The sequence below is a fragment of the Rhinolophus sinicus genome, chromosome 4 (assembly GCF_057876585.1).
Source record: "Rhinolophus sinicus isolate RSI-liver-muscle chromosome 4, RSI-T2T, whole genome shotgun sequence".
Classification (NCBI taxonomy): domain Eukaryota; kingdom Metazoa; phylum Chordata; class Mammalia; order Chiroptera; family Rhinolophidae; genus Rhinolophus; species Rhinolophus sinicus.
Genome location: NC_142504.1, coordinates 68,492,966 through 68,514,685, shown reverse-complemented (window position 1 = coordinate 68,514,685; position 21,720 = coordinate 68,492,966). Strand labels below are relative to the sequence as shown.

The 21,720-nt window shown below is 37.8% G+C and overlaps 1 protein-coding gene across 17 annotated transcripts in view; it reads left to right on the top strand.

Annotated features, from left to right (window-relative positions):
• The window catches only part of PTPRM (protein tyrosine phosphatase receptor type M), an 808,815-nt gene that overhangs the window by 514,236 nt on the left and 272,859 nt on the right, over positions 1 to 21,720 (top strand). For all 17 annotated transcript variants that reach the window (XM_019755757.3, XM_019755755.3, XM_074340349.2 and 14 more), the window contains one exon: positions 12,158 to 12,290. In XM_019755757.3, the coding sequence (XP_019611316.1) occupies positions 12,158 to 12,290 (133 nt within the window). The remainder of the gene's footprint in view (positions 1 to 12,157; positions 12,291 to 21,720) is intronic.

Below are 21,720 nucleotides of genomic sequence, written 5' to 3'. Positions count from 1 at the left end.
ATTATAGATGATATCATTAAATAACTTTTTTCAGACATTGGGACACCGGGTATGAAGTTGGAAAATATAGAGCCGTGTATAAGGGAATGCAAAGTATTGCAAGCTTTCCTCAACATGTTGTTTTCATTTGGAAGAGTAAAAAACTATCGCTGAGAAACAATCTTTGAAAATAAGCCTGGCACCTGCCTTGGGGTTAATAAATGTCATCTGCTCAGCACATCTATCAGCATCTCTGATGAGTTTTCCCATTTACTCTAGTAAATATCCAAGCAATGCATCACTTCAGCAATGTAACTGATGTTCAGTTTAATATGCATAATTTACTTATTGGTACTGCTAATGATGCAATTATTAATTATGGTGCATTATTAATTATAACAGTTTATTCTTCCAGTTGGAGCTCTTAGTCAAAACACATTTGGAAGACCAGTTTTTGTCTGGGATTTTGCCTAGGTGCTGTCTTTTTTTACTCAAGACTATTAACCAGTTTGGTGGGTTCTTCTATGTCTTTGAATCATTTCTTTAGCTATTGGGGTATATTTATGTACAAATGTACATGCACACGCACACACACACACACACACACACACACACGTAGGTAAAGACCACATTACAGTAAGTTATATGTGTCTTTTAACCAGTGTAGGGGTTTTAATAAAAGCAATTTTCAGATTTCTACCTTATTTCTTCTATGATAACAAGGAAGTTAGAAAATGATTTCTAAGCAGGGTTATGGGAATGATATAATCATTTTATTAAATGATTCTTAATAGCTTGAATCATATTAACATTATCTTATTAGAAGTTTCTCCTTTTTTTCTAAAGTGCCCAGGCCGTTGTAGTTGCCCTCCAGCAGAAATGTGGGCTAGTTTAAAGACCTCTAAAACAAATTCCATATGTGTTCATGAAAAATGGTTTATAGCCACTTAATCATTACAAGTATTGAGTTCATAACACTTTATTCTTGTCAGATACTCATTTCCTTTCTCTCTGATATATACCCAGTTAACTTTCTCGTCATTGATGGATATAGATTTCACTGGTTTGGTGCTGGAGATATAACATTTTGCCACTAGTATTTATTTCCATGCTCTTTCTTTCTGTTAATCTCATTTTATCATTGATCAAAGTTTGGTCAGTAAATTTACCGCTAAAGACTTATCTGTCATCAACATACTGAGAAAAATCCTTCCTCTGCACCCTGGCTGTCTCTTTGCCTGCTCAATGGAGCCAATGTTCAGATATTTTCCTTCTTTCTCATCTTGTTGTCTTGATGCCCATATAAGGTCATCCAAAAATAGCCTCAGACACCTCTCTTCTTAGTAACCCCCTCACTAAATTCTGGGGAGTGGTGGAGGAAAGACCACAAAATAGAACCTGTTTTTATTTTCCACTTCTACTTTTCCTCCTTCTTCTTCTGTCTTTTTATACCCATTGTCCTATGTCTGTGAATTGTAATACAAATGGAAAAATAAAAGGTAGGCTATGAAAAGAGTGCAAATGAGAATGACAGAAAGACTTAAATGAGATTTATTGTGAGATTTGTTGTTAGCAAATGTGTTTCTGCAAGCTCTGTGGACACATAATAAGATACTAGGCCAGGTCATGTGAGGACCAAAAAGTAAAACCTGCTTTGTCCCAACGAACTTAGGTTAGTATATAACGGATTTACCAAAATAACTGAACGCAAGGTCAAAAATAGTAAGTTCTATGCAAGAGGGGCCAAACAAGGTGCTACAGCAATTCCATAGAAAAGAGAATACTTTCTACAAAATCAGGAACAGTATTTGGGCTAGAGCCCTTTGAAGCATGGGTGGGATTTAAACTTACAAAAAGTGAGTAGGGGAATGCTTGCATGGAGAAGAAGCAGCAGAAGCAAAGGCCCTGAGAAGTGGGAATGTTGGATGTATGGGGAAATTGGAACATTTCCATTTGGTTAGAACATAGGTGAATAAAGGAAAGTAGAAAGAGAAGAGGCACAGAGTTAGGAATGGGATACGAAGCCAGTTCATGGAAGACCTTGATTGCCTTTTGAAATAAGCATTAGGAAACTCTTAGGTTTTGTTTTGTTTTGTTTTAAATGAAAGAGTGACCTGACTGGACCTATTCTGTAGGAAGATCAATCTGGCTGCAGTATGTAAAAGAGACGGGATGCAATGTCTACTTGGGAGTCAAGCACTAATATTCAGAAGAGAAATAAACCAGATTCATGGTAGTGTGAGTGGAGAAGAGATAAAGAAAGCATAGCATTTTTTGACTTTTTAGAGACTGGGCAGAGAGGTGAAAAGTAACCTGTCTGATGTCAGGTGACTACTCTTCAACCCAAGGAGAGAATGAATAAAACTCCTCCTTTGTAATATATTTCATTTTTATGTGCTGAGGGTCAAAATATCCTTTATGTGCAACCAAAATTTGTTTACTTGCTCTGACTTCTATTGCGTACATAATACATTTTAGGCACTAAGGATACAGAAAGGAAAAAGATGCAACTTTCCTCTGTAAGAACTTGAACTTCTGCTCGGTTAAGCCTATGTATATATGTTCAAAAATATTCCACATACATACACAAATTACACGTGGTCATTTTTCTCTTTATAAATGCCTCCTACATGTCTTATGACATTTGTTCAGTGAAGACTTATCATTTTACCACTATGTCAGAGACATTGTGTTAATCACTAGAAGTCAAACGTATGGAGAAGAAATAATCCTTACTCTTGAAAAGCTCCAGTGGAAGATAGTATCAGGGCACCTGTTGGTCTTCTCCTTGGTTAGATAAATGACCTTAATTTATTTTCTGTTTTTTCATACCCCTTCTTTTCTACCCTATAGATCATTTTTATTTATTTTCTTTGATTCTTTTTCAGCATCTCTACCTTGACCAGAATTTTATATCCTGGAAGGATTATGTGCATATCACTCCTCTAGTACATTTCAGAATCACGTTGACTGCACTCCCAGGCCTTTATTTTCTGTGCTTAGGCCCAGGAAGTCTTTGTTCTCATACATTTATCTTATTTTTCTTTCAGGATTTTAATTTTCTTACTGCACTGTTCTGTACTTCTGGTTGGTTGCTGGTTGGTTGGTTGGTTGGTTGGTTGGTTGGTTGGTTGGTTCCATTCTTTTGTTAGGCTCTTCTCTTTACAACTGGTCAAGATGATTTTAAATGAGTCTTATATTCCAAAGTGTTAGCAATAATCACCTGAGTTTACTGTATTATTGGAGAAAGTTGTGATGCAGTGAAACAAGGGTGGGCTTCACAGACACACCTAGATCCAGAGTATAACCCCCTCATTTCCTGTATCACTACTTAGGACAAGCTACTTATCCTGCTTGCTTCTGCTGCTTTAATTTCCTCATTTGTAAAATGGTATTAATTACACCCCATGGTGCAATATAAAATAAGAGTTGTATAAGATGCCTGGCATATAAAGTAGGTCTTCCAAAAGGTCAGCCTTCTTCCTTCCTATCTAATTTAGCAGCATCTGGGCAATTGGTCAGCATACTTTAAATTCCTTGACAATTAAAAATGTCTTCCAATCTCTACTACTGTAGCTAATCAAAAAACTAGGGTTTGATTCCACCAGGTTTGCTTTGTATGAAGGGATATTTTTAAGTAATGAAATAAAAGAAATTGGCTAATGATACATATATTAATATATCAGGAGGTGTTTTAAAATTAGCCCAATTAAATATTTTTCCCATTTTGCCATAGTCTATAAAATCTTTCCTCACATATTTTTAGGAGTAATGGTTCTCAGGTTGGATTTTTCTTTGTGTTGTACAGGGAATCACCTAAGGCGTTATACATAGATTCCTGGGTCCTACCTTAGGCCTTGGATCTGGAGTCAGTGGGGAACCCGGACATCTGCATGTAAAAACTTTCCAAATTATTCTCTATAATTGGAAAACCTTTGTTCTCGAATATACTAAACAGAATGACACAATTAATATCAGCCTTATTTAATAAAAAAAAAGTAATTGTTTGAGGAAAAATTGTATGCTTACTAAATGAGAGTCAAGGGATTATGATACCCCACTCTCTCCTAAGACTCCAGAAATCCCCAGTACATCTCTAAGGGCCACCTTTTGTGTCTGTGGCTCATTAGCCTAAGAAAGACATGTCACACTTCTGCATACATTTTGCTAAACTCTGTTCATATTTTAAACCTCAGAAATATTGATTCTTCTAGGAAGCATATAGAATTTATTAGGTATATGTACTTACTTTTTTATAAGATAGTGAATGACCAATTTCAGGCAGCAGAAAAAGCTAAAAGGGAGTTTTGCAAACAGCTATTTTGTTCAGGAAGCTGGGGTGATCCTTCCTACCAGAAATGATTTTTAAGAGCTAAACATAGCATGACCCAAGGTATAAAGTCTGATAGAAAATTTGAGGGACAGTAGGTTTTTATTTTAATGCCTTCAAGTTAGGTTCAAGCAAACTGTTGGAAATGTCCACTCTTAACTGGCGCATCCTCCAAAACATCCACTCCCTTTTATTCATTATTCACTTTATATGAAAGGTAAACACAGTTGATACCTTATTACTGACAAATTATTTCCTCATTTTATTACTTGACCACGATTTGAGAAATGCAAATGGAAAAAATAAAGCTATTTCATCAGCATAGTAACAGTCGTAGTAATTCTTCTGAGACTTTTAGTGCCCAGACCGTAAGTGGTAACACTTTGATAGATCTTAACCGCGGGTGTTGGCCACATCAATAAATCGGAGCAGTAACTGTCGTGAAATTAGAACAAGAATAAAAAAGTAGATTAATTTTTTAGAGATAGTATATATCAAACAATTGGGTATCTCAGTTTTATATGAAAAATTATGTTTCTGATTATTACTTGTAAGTTGTACACACTCTGCATGCCCTACAGTGGAAATTAGGGACAAAGGAAGACTTAGAAATTCGAAAGCATAATCAGGTTACAGATAATACATAAAGTGTGAGTGTAGATTATTTCAGGAGTAGTGATTGACTGCATTCCCAGGAAGAAAAACAATGATACGTAATTTAAATGAAAAATCTTGGAGATGTTTCGTGATTATGTATAATGTTAAGATACAACTGAAGAAAACTAAACACAGCCTGCAAAGAATTCTAATTCTCTGAGCAACAAGACATGAATGAACTGTCTCACATTAATCTTTAAAACCAGGTGACGCTATGTTTAAGAAAAAGAAAAATCTACCTCTGCAAAAGGTAAAAATTAAAAACCTATGAAAATTAAAATAGATTATCTATTCTATAAAGTCATAAAAATGCTAGTACAAAGTATCTAAGGCTTCCTTAATAGAAATTTTAGAACATCTTTTGGGACCACTGCTCTTTGACGCACACGTGGAGGAGCAATATTTTTACATATTTCTATAGCTTCCATTTTATTTTATACTTTTTTCTTGTGTCTCATCTCATAAGGTTCCTCAATTTCTCAGTTTTTCTTTTCAGCAGTTACCACGGTTGCTGTCCCCAACTTTTCTCTCTCTTCCCCCCCCCCCCCCACATACTAGGAGTAGTATTTTGGTATTTTGTTTGCCACGAAAATGTTTTGCATGTAATGAGAATGAAATATTATGTTGTTTGGATTCAGTTCAAACATCAAACCCAAAGACAGATGTCCCCGAACCACATATTTCCACAAATGGCACCAGCATCCACCCAGGCCCTTGTCCTCTGAGACCTGAGTGCTCCTGCATGCAGCCAGTGTGGTGGCTTCCGGGAGTCCCTTGTATCTTTTCAGTTCTAGGTGCCCTGTTAGATCAGACCGTGGAGGCTCCTGGCCTTCCCGTGGCTCTCCGAATATCCTTCCTTTCTTTTCTTCAGTGAGCCTGGGTAGTACTGCCCAGTTATCCTCAAGACACAGCTCTGTTACCTTCTGTGTCTCCTCATTTAAATCTAGCACAGGCTGTTCTAGCCGGTTAGCAGGGCCCATTACACCATAAAGCCTCAGTTTCCCAAGCGATCTCCTCCACTACTTCCCCACCTGCACCAGGCTCCAGACAAGCTAAGTGAGGGTATGATGGCAGAGATCTCTGTGCTCCCTACCTGCCTTGGCTTATGAAGCGTCCTCTCACCCATCTGTTGAAATCCTCCCTATCCTTCAAGCCCATAACAACTTTAGCAAAGGAGCGTTTCCTAATCTCACTCTCCACTCTTCCTCGGTTGGGTTCTGTAGCTCACCCATAACACTTCACATGGCTTTTTGTATTATGCCCTGAAGGATGAGGTGTCAGTCTTCTTACTCAGCTCCAGTTCCACCACAAAGCTTAATTAGTTACAGTGCCTTGAGCATCAAAAATACTCAATAATGAGCTGGTAATTTGAAGCCTGCGAAAACCAAGACTAGCTGTATCATCTGAATAGGATTGCTCAAGTTGGCATCCTTTGCAGGAATGCTTCCCCCACTAATTTGATCAGCGATCATTCCCGCCCACCTTTAGGATGTAATTCTAAGTAGCATGACCTTCTGCCTTTTTCTCCTCCGCTTCTCCTTCTTCATCCTAGTTATGAGAAGTAAGGAGTACGCCCTAGAGCTCTGTGCTCCTGAATAAACCTACAGCCCCTACCCCAGCCCTCACACATCATCATCACTATCTGCCTCAAGATCATCTATAATCATCTTTTCGGGCCTTTTTTCTCAAGAAGCCCAGGTGTCTAGGTCTTCCCCTAGACCTTTACCCCATTAGCATCCTGTACAACCTTATTTGCTTTCTCTCTCCACCTCTCAAAACCCTTCTTCTGTGTCCTCTAGGACTCAAGGTCAGTCACCAGCAAATTCCATACATCCACAGCCTCGTCCATTCACCTTCCCACTGTCCCAGTCAACGATTTTGAAACTTCTCCTCCCTCCCCAAGTTTCCCTCACCTCCTGTTTCATCCACAGTCACACCTAATCATCTTGCTTCCTCTATCTCTGGGATAATGAAGCAATCAGAAGACACCTTTCAAATGTTGCAGTACCACACCACCACATCTACTCACCCTCAAGTCTTCATGCCCATGTGCGACACCTGTCCTAGAACTGAAGCCAGTCCCTCCTTTGTGTGCTAGAGCCCATCTTTTTCTGTCCCTTCAAGCACATTGCTCTGCAGTCATCTTGCCCCTCTTTACTGGATCATCACCATTAATATTCAAAGATGCCCCAATTTCTCCCATATTAAAAAAAGAACTTATTTTAATCCCCACGTTGCTCTCTGGCTCCTCCATGTTGATGCTCCTCGTTTTTCTGAGTTCACACTGACTTCCTCCTCCCTCAGTTGGCTGCTCCTTTTGTCTCCATTACTGGTTCCTTCTCGTGACGTAACTTCAGTCTCTATTCACCTCCTAAGTGCCCTCATGCCATCTCGTGGCTTAAATACCATCTTTTTGTTGACAACCCCAAAGTGTATGCTCTAAACCTAGAACTCTTTCCTTTATTTCCAACTGCCTACTTGATATCTCCTTCGGATATCTAACGTATCAAAGCTAACTGATTTCAACCCCCTACCTCTCGGAACCTGCTCCTCTCAGTTCTCTACATTTCAATACATGGCAACTCTGTCTTTCCAGTTACTCATGCCAGAAACCTAGAAGTTATACCAACACACTCTACCTCCAGTGCATGGGCAAATGTCTCGTTTGACTACGTCTTACCAACACCACTGCTACCATCTTATTCTAAACCATCCTAATCTTTTGTGTGGGTTATTGCAATAGTCTCATAACTGATATTCCTGTTTCCACTGTTGACCCCTCCCCCACCACGGTCTATTCTGAACACTGCCGCCAGTGTGATTCTTTTAGAACATAAACCAGATCACATCACTGCTCCACCCAGAATCCTCCCGTAGCTCCCATCTCCTGCAGAGAAAAAACAGTCTTTCTAGTGGTCTATAGAGATGCCCCGCACTCTGACTTTCTGCCCCACCTCTTCCCCCAGCTACTCCACTCCAGTCATAACCTCAGTATTTCAGTCTCACCTTGTACCTTTTCACTTTTTCTTCCCACTGCCTAGAATGCTCCTTTCTGAATATGAGTATATCTCACTCCTTTTCCTCTTTCAGGTCTCTGCCCAAATATTATTTTCTCTCTAATACGTTCTCTGATCCCCCATCTCTGATCTTAGTAGCAACTGCCGCCCTTGGCCCTCACAGTCCCCACCCCAATGTGCATGTTTCTTTGTAGCAAAGACCACATATTAACATCGGGCATAGGGTATTTGTTTACATCTGGGTCTGTCTTTCCTGGCAAGAAAGTAACTTCCAAGAGGACAGAGGTCTTTGTTGTACCCATGTGTTCACTGCTGTATTCCTAAAATAGTGCATGGCACATAACGGGGTACTCAATAAACACTTGTTGAATACATTGAATACATGAAAATCGTTGCTGATTTTCCCCCATGTTCACGGACAGCCTAGCACTACTCACTATTAAGCAGAGCTTCTAGGTGGCCAAGCTGCCACCTCCGTGCTTCTTCATCTGCCCCTCCTTCCCTTTGGAAGGCTCCCCATTTCCTCAAGATGAGACAGCCCTGATGTTGTGGGCAGCGGGCTCAGTAGCCCTGGAGGCAGTGATGGCCTTCATGGCCTCAGCCAGTTCAGTAGTCAAACTGGGCCCTAACCCCAAGCCAGGGCTGAGTGTGCCGTGTCCTCAGCCTGGCGTGCAGCTGTTTAATGTAACACAAACACTGGGCCAAGACTGACTGTTTTCTGCCAAGTTGAAAACCAACCAAATATTGCGTTGGGTAATTGTTTTCTTTTTTCTTTTGTTTGTTTGTTGTTGTTTTTTTGAGATTTTTCATATTAGACGTTATATCAAAAACCTTAAATAATTCAGGTTCGTGAGAATGCCACCCTTTTTTAATTTTTTTCAGTCATTAAAACAAAACAAAAAGCACAGAGCTGTCACTAGGAGTCAGTAGAGTGGGCACCTGTGCAGATAATGCTCCATAATTGCAGCGGCCTCTATCCTCAGTCTCCCAGAGATATTCAGCTTCTTCATCATTTTAATGAACATGTTTAAATGTAGATAATGTCCACTGTTAAACGCATACATTTGAATTTATTCTCTTTCAAAGGAAGTAAATGTTCAGTAAACTCTAAACAGAATGCACAGTAGAAGGTGAAAAAATTGCCTTTCCACGAAGAATTAGAATTTATACCCCCCTAAAAAAATAATAAAAGTTGATACCATTATAAACCTGGCAAGAAAATAACAAGACGGAAGGGAAAATATTATGAAAACAACTCTTTTGCCAAGCAGTTTGTAAACTGTAATGTTAAATTCAGAGATTTGGGGCAGGGGGAGGGAACACGCTATCGTTTTCAATCATATTCAGTCAGTCACAAATTGTCTTCTGTCTGAGGCTGGCTGACAGCTCACAACCATGTGTTTCCAAAGAAACAAAGTGGAGCGCAGAGCATCCTGTGGAAGACCGTAAAGATATCCACTTCAGGAAGGGCTAGGGGCAGAGCAGGTGGAGAAAGGCAGGGATGAATGACAAATATCTAGAGTGAACCTGGAGTTAATGACACACCTCTATGAGGCTATCTCAGGGCCGTGATTTATTTCATCCCAACTTGTGTCTGTGTTCATGCTTTCCAGGAGTGGTGCTAAACCCAGACATCTGAATCAGTCCCTTCGTGCAGGCACATCACGGTGATCTAGTGGCCGTGCCCTGCAGGCCAGGGTGGGTGGCTCACAGACAGCGCAAGGCAGCCCTCCTCACCTCTTCTGAGCTGCTCTCCCATTTTGTACGATTGCTACCCTAATCACATAGCAGCTGTGTCCTGCAGAGATAGAACATTTCATTTTCTTGACCTGCAATGTGAAATGCGTTAAAAGTAAGTGCTAAAGAATGATAATACTGAGGTTACACTGCCTGCATAGCAATGGGCTTGCCTGCTTCCGAAAGGAAATGAGAGGCTGCAGGGTGATGTCTCTTCCTGACCCACAGATGTGTAGAATTACTCACTAGTTCTCACAGAACACAGGTAAATGGTCAAAGTAAAACATAACTAGTTGCCTAGTTCATAGAAGCAAATGTGTGACCATCAGCGGGACAAGCTCTTCTCTTACTGAGTGTTTACAATGCATGGGTTGTGGCCGTGCTTTTTTTTTATATTAAAAATGTTAAGCTAAAAGAAGAAGTTAAAAAAAAAACTCCTTTCCCAAGTGTTGCATTTACTGACATAATTTAGTTACAAAAAAACTTAGTGAATCATTTATTTAGAAAATATATTTGGGGAACTTGCAATCTATAACTATTGAGATAAATGGAATGGCTCCCAATATTCTAACATTTGGAAGAATCAAACCAATTGGATTTTTTTAAGTTAAGTTTTCTTAATTGGATAGAAAACCAAAATTAAAAATATTGGACCTTTTCTTCAGTTTTGTGAATTTGAAATACGTCATTTTTATATGGTTTGCTTTTTCTTTTCTTTTTTACTTTCATTCATGTTTTTGTAACATACATGTTTTGTCTTCAAATATTTTCTCGCAATTTATTTAATGTAACAATATCCTCCAAATCTTCCATTTGGGTGCATGCCCAAGTGGCATATTGGAGTGGTATACATAAGATGTAATTACAATAAAAAATAGTAAACATCAATATTTTCAAGGTTTATCTGGACAATTAGTTTGAGAGCTAGTCAATCAAACAAAACAGCAGGCATCCCCTCATGAAGTTGTCAGAAATAAAAATGACCTAGAAAGCCTTATCCAGAAAGGTTTATATTTAGTAAGGTGTGGTTTTTACCTCACTGCTCTCACTACTGTTCTCACTTTGGTTGGAATGTACACGGAGCGGGAACTCAGATGTCATGGCCCGTCATCTGCTCATGTTTCTCTCCCGACCTTCACTGGCTTTGCCAGCCTGATGGCCACAGCCGTGCTCAGGATGCAGAGTCTCCTATGAAACCTTCCTATGAGTACCTTTGGAAAGAAACATTGTTTATATGTTCCCAATGGAAACAGATGGAAAGGTATAGCTTGACACTCATATTTCTCTGAGAATAATCCCAGTCTGGAATGCACAAGACACAATGATGGTCACATTTTTCAGGAACCAGGTGCAGCAAGAATGGAAAACCCAGTGAAAGGGTAGAAAGGGCTGGTAGCAACATTCAGTTTTTAATTACATGTTACCAACAAAAATAAGAAGAAAATTCAAAGGTGAGCAATTGGAACATACAGTTTTTCTCCTTTCAGAATGATCTGTCTACCTCGTGAGGGTGACATCATAGCTCATGCTGAGCACTCTCTTGTTCTGATTAAAAAGGTAGAAGCCCTTTACAAACAAATGGATTCTGTTTAGTGGTTGAACATTGCCTTCCTAATATTTTTCATCCTGAACTTATGTAGCAGAGGAAATGGATATTTCATCAGACGCGGATATGACTTTCCATCACATTATACCATAAACAGGACAAACGGGGTTTTGGAAATGGGAAAACAGGAGGGCTAAGACAGTCGCCACTGTAAGGCTCTGGTTATCTTATTTAAACAAATATTAAATGTGGGTGCCAGTAGTGTAATCATCAGCTGCTTCCTACTTTGTGAATAAATTGCTTAGAAGGAGTCTTTTGCCTACCAGATGTGACCTAGATTTAGATTTTCAAAGGAAGGGGGAAAAATCTCTATTGTGTTAAAAAAAAAAAAAAAAAAAAAAAAAGCAATTGCTGATAAAATGCATGGTAAATGAGCTTATCTCACTTTTCCAGGTGTTTGGGCTAATATGTAATGGAATTACTGCTTTATTTATGGGAAATAATTGAGGGAAATGTTCCAGCAAGTCAAATTTGTTTAAAGGCTTAGGATAGCTATTGTGTTGTTAGCAAATTTTTAAATGGCAGAAAGAGTAGGGGGCCAGTAAAGGTAATAAAAATACTAAAAACTGTTTGAGATGAGTCTCTTATGAAAGGGTCAGTTGTGGGTGTGCTATCCAATTTCTGTTATAATTTAGAAAAATATTGAAGAACAGTGTGAACAGTTACACTCCTTTAAGTGAACATGAAAGCTATGCAAAAGTCAAAGCTTGTCTGTCTGCAGGCTCTGATAAGTCTTATTTCTCTGTTACATGCAACGAAACATTTTTAAACGTAACATCTTTATTCTGTCTTACGCACCCTCTCTCCTTTTTCATTTCTTTTCCTCGGTAGGAGCGGCCACTCCAAAACCCGTCCCAGAACCTGAGAAACAAACAGACCATACAGTGAAAATTGCTGGAGTCATTGCTGGCATCTTGCTGTTCGTTATTATATTTCTTGGAGTTGTGCTGGTAATGAAGAAAAGGTGAGCCCCTCGCTATTGCCAAAGATGTGGTTCTGTCCCATTGTTGCCAAGTTGCTTCATGTGTGTGAAAACATTCAGTTATTGAATTGGCTTTAGTGACCAAGACACATCTGTGACTCTGCATGTTGATAGTTTTCATCATATTGCATTCAAGGGTATGGGACAAAATTTAGAGTAAATGGCTGTGATGTTGTATGAATATGCAAAGCATGCCATTCCAAGTTAATGTACGAGTCACGTGTTTTCCCACAAGTTTGTACATAAAACTGCAGAATCTTTAAAGTCATTTATTCACCAGGAAATTTTTAGTACTTATTACTGACGTTTTCACATATTGGATGTTCTTGGGGATGCAAAACGAAAACTTTTCTTTCTCTTTATAATGAAAATAATGGCAGAATTTATTGAGCCCGGCAATGTACAGGCATCATGTGGGGGGTTAATCAGCACAGCACCCTTGAGAAAGAGACTCTCAAAGAACAGCCTGATGAAAGCACAAGAAAGGCATGTACATGGTTAAGGGCAAGAAGTTGAGTACATTGGATATTGTAAGATTGGATGTCTAAGCAAGTGGTGGTCTAGGGGAGGAGAAAAACAGATATGGCTATAACAAGCAATCCTTTCCTCAGATACTTGAAAAATATACAGTGTCTTTTGTTTTGTGAAAATAAGCAAAAACTTGCTTAATAATACAATGTTCAATTTATATAAAAATTACCAACATAACAATATAGATCGGGGTGTCCAAACTTGTTTCAATGTTTTTTTCCAAGGGCCATATGCGGTAAAATGCACAACAGCCGGGCCACTCACTCGAGGTGAAGTACGTATTGCCTCACCTGGTTTATTTAAGTAAACTAAATATATTTTTGGAATTTGCTGCGAGCCAATTAACAATGGATTGCGGACCGCAGTTGGCCCGCGGGCCGCAGTTTGGACACCCCTGATATAGATGGCAAGGAGCTATAGGGTAAAATTTCCCAAACTGAGAAAATATGCATATCTTGTGTCTTTTTTATGTAGTTTTAAAACAATTATAGAGTGGGAATAATGTTGTGGATGGTAGGGAGTGAGAATGGAGAGGTTGGAAAAATGAGGTCTTGAAAGTCTTGTTTGGTCATCTAAGGATGCTGGAGTTGGTCGTAAAATCTGCTGATGGCCCTTAAGGAGGTAGTAACATGATGTCATTTTTATCTTAGAAAGATCACTCTGAGCACAATATGGAGGAAAAAAACTAGAGTCAGGAAGACCAGTTGAATAAAGACAGGGGGCAACTTCAGAAACTTAGGAGGTAAGTTTTAGTAGCCATTTGGAGGCAGAAGCTGAAGGAGATGGAACCATACAGAAAGAACCTAGTTACTGGCTTAGACAACTTAGTGGTGATATCACCATTCACCAAAATACGGAATATAGGAAGTAGAACATATATGGGGCGTGAAGATGGAGAGTTGAGCTTTGCACTTTTTAAATTTACTATCCCCGTTAAAGTTAAGTGGAGACATCCACTGGGCAATTGGATATGCTGGTGTGGACTAGGAATAATACTTTCCTTAGTCAAAGTCATAAACATATCCTGGAGCTGAAGCCATGGGTTTGGATGAGGTCACTCAAAGTTGTTGTAGAGTGAGAAGAAGGAGGTCACAGATGAAGGTAAAACCTTGGGAAACAGCGATATTTAAAGGGGTGAGTTACATACATATTCCTCTTTTCTCACTTCTGCCTTATGCTTGTTGTCCCAGCTAGGCTTCAGGACAAACTGTTGCTCTGTCGTAGCTGTGTGTCTCACTAATGGGTCCCCATCATTTCAACTCATCCTTTCCACTTGTCACATCCTCTGTTCCTTTCTGTCTTTTTTCACCCATTGTTTGATTTCTCTCCTCATTTTTAAATCTTTTTTTCCTTTCATTTCATTTCTTTGTACCTCTTTTCTTTACCCTTCTTTTCTACTTCTTTAGCTATTTATCTCTTTCTGTCTTCCTCACATCTCTTTCATTTTTTGTTTTCTTTCTCTTTTACTTGTCTCTCAGCTCTCATATGTTTTTTTTCTCCTAGATGTTCTTCATCTCGCTGTACCTTGATAGGGTTTTTTTTTTGTTTTGTTTTTTGTTTTATTTATTTTTTTATTAGTTTCATGTGTATAAAACACTGTAATAGTTAAACATCTAACACTGTTGTGTTTTTGGTTTTGTTTTAATATGAGCCAATGTAAATTTAAGGCATCACTAGGGCCTTCCATGCCTGGATATTCTAACTAAACATTTTGGTGAGGTTTATTTTAAGTTGTGAGAATATGTGGATTTTTGTGTCATCTGGTAAGCACTCTCTAAGGAATAGCTGAAGCTGCTAATCCTGTTGCCCTGGTGACCTTAGCTAAATGTTAACGCTAAGGGTCTATTTCTGCTGCATTAATTCATGATTCTACCTGGGTCTCTCAGGTAGTTATGGAAGTTATGTTATAAATTATGCATTCGAAGAGATTGCCTATGGTAACATATGGCCTTGATACAACTTTAGACTAAATACCAACAATGCATATCAAATTTACATGATTATTTACTAGATAATAATCTTAAAAGTGTTGTTTTCACAGCGTGTGCCGCTTTTGTGTTTGCTTTCTCCAAAATATAGATTACGTTCTTTGTAAGGCAAATTTTCCAATATACTATGCCTATAGATACAAAAATTGTCTGATTTAGACCTGAACAGTCATGTGATACAAGCTGTCATATTTAATAAAAAATTCTTAAAACTTCTAATTGTTCAGGGTTTCCCCCCAAAATTGAAATCTATATTTTAAAAGTTTTATGTTTTAATAGAATGGTTAAAACATGATATTAATCATGGATAAGTTGCTGGAGTGTTATTGATATGTAATAAGCTACATTTTTTGGTTAGAAGGAACACTGAATTTATTTTTTATTAAGGTATAATTGACATTTAACATTATGTAGTTTCAGGTATACAACATACATTGCAAAGTGATCACCACAATAAATCTAGTTAACATCTGCCACCATACATAGTTACAAAAATATTTTTTCTTGTGATGAGGAATTTTAAGATCTATTCTCTTAGCAACTTTCAAATATGAAATACAGTATTGTTAACTAGACCCACTATACTGTACATTACATCCCCATGACATTTATTTTACAGCTGGAAGTTTGTACCTTTTGACCTTCTTCACCCATTTCGGCACCTCCCAACCCCCAGAGGAATACTGAATTCAGATGGGAAATTCCTAGATCTGTATTTTAACTCACTTTGTGATTCTGACCTTCTCTGGGCCTTTGTTTCCTCATTTGTAAATTGAGAAATTTACACTAGATGGCCTCTGAAGTCCCTCCCAATTCCAAAATATCAAGTTTTGTATTCTGTAGCAGCCTGTGGTTACAGTACTATACATTTGCTATTCAAGAAGTATAGTGGGTGGCTCATTACTGCATTTCATTATTTAAACATACTCAGTGGTTCTTCTAAAGGCTCTCTTTGTTCAGTCAATTCAAGTCTAGAAGTGTTAGTTGGTGAGCAAGTTTATCTTTTAGCCACGTTTCCTACTGTCACACAGGAGGTACTCAATTAAAAGTAGGGAGCAATGGGGAAATGGAAAAAGGGAAGGAAAAGAATTGCCTCAGGTGTGGGTTTCAGTCTGTTATTCGTCATTTAGCTGGTTAGAGCCTAATGCTGATAATCAAACTTCAAGTTCCATTCCTGTATGCACTAGTTAGCCTGTTTTCCCTCTGCTCACGGCAGAGTCAGCCACTGCGAATGTACGCCATTGGTCATAAAGACAGACTGGGCCCAAGAGAAGGTGTGGGCAAAACAAATACATTAATATTTCTTGAAGTATTATACAATTGGAAGTCTGTCCTGCTGAGGAAAAGGCAGTACTTACCATTAGTGTTTATCAACATGCCAGGTCAGGTGGGCCGTAGATCTTGGGAGAGGCATCCCCAATTATTAACTTAACTAAGATCATGTTGCCTTCTGAAGGAATAGCCTTCTATAAAAAATAGTCGCTGAAAGTAGGTCTCTGATAGAAAATGGAAAATCTGCTCAACTCATACTAACTCATGGAACTCTCTTACAACTAGGCAATAATGACTGAAAACAGAGCTGACCATCAGTTTTGTTTGGCTAGAATGTTTTATAAACCTATCAGAAGTTAATGACTAGTTGTTAATTTGTTTATAAATATTAATCTATCTGAGCCTTTTTGGACTAATATTACATGAAACCTTCTTTTACTTAAACACTGTTGCATAACCTTTTCATTTATTTTTATCTTATTCTCTAAGCAAAGCAATTTCTTACTATTTTCTCTGTCCCAAAAGTGTGTTCTTTCAAGGGTACGATGTTTTGATGTGGCAAGTGTTCAAAAGGGTGTAAGATGAATAACTATACAATAAAAGTTTCATACAGAGCTATACGGCAATATACTCTTAAAATTAATATAAAATAAGTTGAGTAGGAGATACCTAATTTTTATTGTGTTTTATCCATGTGTAATTAAATATATTTGTATAAATGAAAATACCTGAATTTTCAACCTTTTTCATAAGGAATAATTTATCTCAATAACATGTCTGACAGAATTTAACATACAAGCACCATCAATTTTATCCTGGTTAATTATATTTACTATTGTTTCTAAAATGGCTATAGATCTTTTAGAAATTTGAGAACATTTGTCTTAATTACAGTAATATTCCTGTCTAAACCATTGTGGTAAACAGAAATTACAGAAGTTATGGCTATTTGAAAATAATTAAAGAGATATGCAACCTTGGTCAAAATAGCAAATGTTAGCTATTCAACTACATATACACTTGTTATAGGTAAATATAACTATTTTAATCCTGAAGCATTATACCTCTATCTCCTCTCCATAACATTTTAAGAGGTACGTTTTGCAAATGTAGCAAATATCATTAAATATTTAACACCCATTCTATTATATTTATAACAATACTGGTACTACCAAGAAAAGGAATATCAATAAAAATAGGAAGTATTTCTGAACACATCATGAAACAAAAAGGATAGAGAGAAAATTTGATGAAAGCCCCTGTTTTCAAAGAGATGCCTACAGCCTGTGGCTGGAGGCAAGTTGACATGAACTATATAGTTCTCCCGCTCTACCTGTTTACCTATGAGATAGGAATTTCTTTTCCACTGTAGCTAAGTGTGAGTATGTGGAAAATATTTTAAGTCTGGATGCTTTATTCAAAGTTCTATTTCAAAATCACATTTTTGGAAACTACATTGAGAAATTCATGTAGACAATTCTTGTGATTATTACTTAGGATATGTGCTTAAAATGCAGCCATATAAATAATAACCAAATACTGAGGCTTTTCTACTCTAGCACATGCTTTGGCATGCATGAAATAGGATATATGTGCACACAAATAGAAATGGATATGTCATTCTAATCTATCATCTAGCTAATGCCTGTCAGTTTTCTAGATGACACACTGAATGGGTTGTTGTATAGAGGTAAGTGAAATAAACTGACCTTGTTAAGGCCTCCTCTAACCTGGATTTCATATGATTACCCGAATAGCTCCTATATGAGCCACTATTTCTGGACTTAACCTAATGGTTTAATTAAGTTCTATTATGTTCCATTAAGGGTTCTTTGAGAGCTCTTTATGAGAAAGATTTTATTTTAAATAAGAGTAAGGGGAATATAGGCACCATTTTGTTTGTTTGTTTGTTTTGTTTTGTTTTGTTTTTTATAAGAGGAAAATGTCAGAGAATGATGAGGAACAGCTGCTTGGGCTTTAGAATCTTACAAATCTGGTTCAAATCCCAGCTTCTACTTGGTAGCAGTGTAAATTTAGATGAGTTACTTACCCTCTCTGAACTCAGTTTGCAGTTGTGAAATGTGATGATAATGTGTACTTCATAGGGGAAGCATGAAAATAAAGTGAGATAATTCATAAACATAGTTGGTGTTTGATTAAATAATAGTTTAAAGACTGGTATTGGAAGTTGGGGAGTTCAAGGTGACGTAAATAGTATATGCAAGTCCCAGGATAAATTCAAGTGTGTCTGACGGTTAACCATCCACTATACTGGTCACAGCAGTAAAACTCAGTGATGCCTCTAAGCTTTGTAACCATTGCTGGGAAACACCATATAGTTATCAGTGGTTTCAGTTGACTATTGCTGTAAGTCTACAAACATCTGAAATACTACCAGCATATTTTTATCTTGTTTTTGTGCTATCGTCGGAGAAGTAGCTAAATAAAAGCTTTCTCCACTTCCTCCCTTGCAGATGCGTTTTTAAAATATTTTCGAATATGTGTATTTTGTATATTCTTTGAATCATAAGTTTACTTCTGATGACTCACAATTGTGAGGATGCTCTATCTTTGTCTGATTTAGTGAATGAGAAAACTGTGTGAAGTTTTATAGTCATCTGTGAAGCAAAGGAATCTTTGCTCTGTCTCTTCCTCCTCAGACATAAACCCTGGAGTCTGGGCGCCATGGAGGTGCTTACATGCTCGCCTTGGTTCTGCGGCTTAATAGCTGTGTGACCTTGGGCAAGGTACATAGTTTTGTGTACCTCATTTTCCCCAGGTATATCAAGGGCAGAGTAATAGTATTCACCCCATAACAGTGTTAGAAGGAAAACTGTTAGGTGCTGGCCTGATAAATATTAACTATATCATCAATATACATAGTATACTACTTTAATATATGAGTTGTAGCTGACTATAGTTTCAGTGTCCATTGTGTGATGCCTCAAAGTCTTTGTTTCCATACTCAGAAGAGTGAAGACAAGGAGATGCTTCTGCTTTAGAGAGAGTACACCTCTCCTCGCCCATGGAGACCATGGGTCTGTAATGATGAGCATAGCTAGGAACACGGCTACCTGGAGTAAAACAGTTCACTGTCCCATCACTTGAGACCAGGCCTTGGTGAAGGTACTATGGCTGAAAGTACGAAGGAGACCTCCTCTAGCCACACTCCCGCATCAGCAGTATTCACTATGCAGAGGCTCCTGCTCAGGCAAGGGGATGGCTGGAAGATGGCAAAACAGTCTCTACAGAGAAGTAAACCAAAGTCCTCTACCACACTTCCTTCTAAGCTCCAATTTTGTCTGAGTGAGTATGGCCTTGGCATTCAACTCAAATCCTTTGGGTATCAACCTGTCAGACCCAGATCTAGAAAGGGGCCAACTGGGGTCAGAACAGGACAGCATTACTCCCTTAATAATATTATGCATTTATATGGACCTCCCTGAGCTGTCTTAGATCCTGCTCAGTCAACTATCTCAACTCCAAGAGGTCAGGATAGGCCTCCGGAGCAATCTGGAGTGTGGACCTTTTTGCCCTGTGACCAGGCACCAGCCCTGAGTCTGCACACACTGAGCAGGGCTGTCACCTGCCATCTCGGGGCACAGTTGTCCTGCTGATTCTTATTTTTAAGGCCCTCTAACTTTCCAGCACAGTTCATTGTTATCCTGCATCCATTAGCATAGCTTATTAAAACTTGTTCTTTCAGGGTATCTTACCTCAAGTTCCAGTCTAACAATACACATAAAGAAGTTAAGAGGGGGTTGCATATTTACCACTGAATTGATGGTTTTCCACACTTGATGTCAGCGGATAGCATGTATTGACATTCCCAGTTCAGTTCCACCCAGGCTTTTCTTGTTCTTTTCCTTCTTTTTTTTTTTTTTGTTGTTGTTGTTAGCATAAATATAATTGGCGTAATCTTTTTTGTTCTTCATGTTCTTGAAAGGGTGTTTATCTCTGTTCATGTTGACGTGGCTTCACCTTCTAGGGCCCGAAAACTGAGGGTGTTTTATCTGGGATCATTGTCTACACCTGTCATCTTATTTAGTGACTCCAGGAATTCAAACTAAACAGTATCACATCTTCAATTATTTCTAGTTTTTTTCTGTGTGTATTAATGAGTGAAACAGTAATGAAAAATACTTCAGAGTATAAGGGGAAACACACACACACACACACACACACACACACACACACACACACACACACATTAAAAAAATAGTCCAATTTCTAACCTGACTTTTTGGGCAAGGTTCATGATCCCTCTTCTAACATAAATCTAAATTTCTTTTTAATAAGGAAAGGAATTGTATCTGGTATCTTTAACTTAGGTTCATTTATAGAAAATCACAAAGTTAATTGTTAAATAGGATAGACAGGAAGTACAGTGTTAATTAGGGGAGGGATGCTTTGTTTGTTTGTTTGTTTTTGGCAGATCTCAGCATTACCAGGTACAGCACGGTATTAAATAATATGTTGACTTCAACAGGAAAGGCATATTTTTGCCCAGTGTCCTCCCAGAGTGTGCCGTTGAAAGTGAATAATGCTTCACTAGATCTGGAAGTAGTGTTTGTTGTTGTTATTTTCATATATACTATTTCCTTATTGGCACTGCCATGGTGGAACTAAAATAAAACTATTTTTATGGTTTTACTGCAGCAAGTAAAAATTGACTCATTTATTAAATTCAACATCCTTCTATTTGTAAAGCAACAGAAAACAAAAAAATGGCAAAAATATAGCCCAGGTTATCCTATCTAAGAATGACCCGTTTTATCTCTCCTACACACACACAGGCATGAATACAACTTTCTAAAGTTAAGTATGTTCCTGAGATGGCTTCAAACACCACCTGCCTGAATCCCAGAATTCCAATCTGAACCCAGAGATTTGATGCTTTCCTTACGCACCCCCTCATTACAGCACTCACAGCACACTTTCCTTCAATTAGGCTCTTGAATTAAATATTTGGGTACCATCTGTCTTTTCTATTAAATGCTAGCATGTTAAGTGCTGTGATATGATCCTTTTTAATCATCTTTGACACCCCACTCTCACACCGAGCACAGTGATTTGCCCATAGTAGACATGTACATATTTAATAATTAAAGAATAAAAACACCTCTTTAATGTAAACCCTTCAGTGCAACACTGGACTTTGAATTGGCTTTTTATGTATTTGGAGGGATGTAAATTTTATAATTTTATAATATCATAAGATATTTTATTAATTGTTCTGAAGGCATTCTGGTGGACAGATTCCGTATTTCAAATAGCATGTTTTTTTAAAAGCTTCAATTCTTTAGGGCTTTAATTTGATACATATTAAAATAGTTTAAATGAATAGAGATATATTTAAATTCAGATACAGCTTAATTAAAAGAAAAATATGCTCATAACTATCATTTACTTAAATTATCACTGATTTTTTTAAACATCTTTGAGACACTTTTTTATTAATAGTGTACTCTATTGCATATTTTTCATAAGCAATACCAATTTAGGTAAAAAATTGTTGTATTCAAAAAGTGAATAAACAGCCTCAGTATGAATTTTTCTTTATGCTGTGAGCATTGGTCCTAAAGCAATTAAAATAGACTCAGTTTTTCAGGGTTTCCATT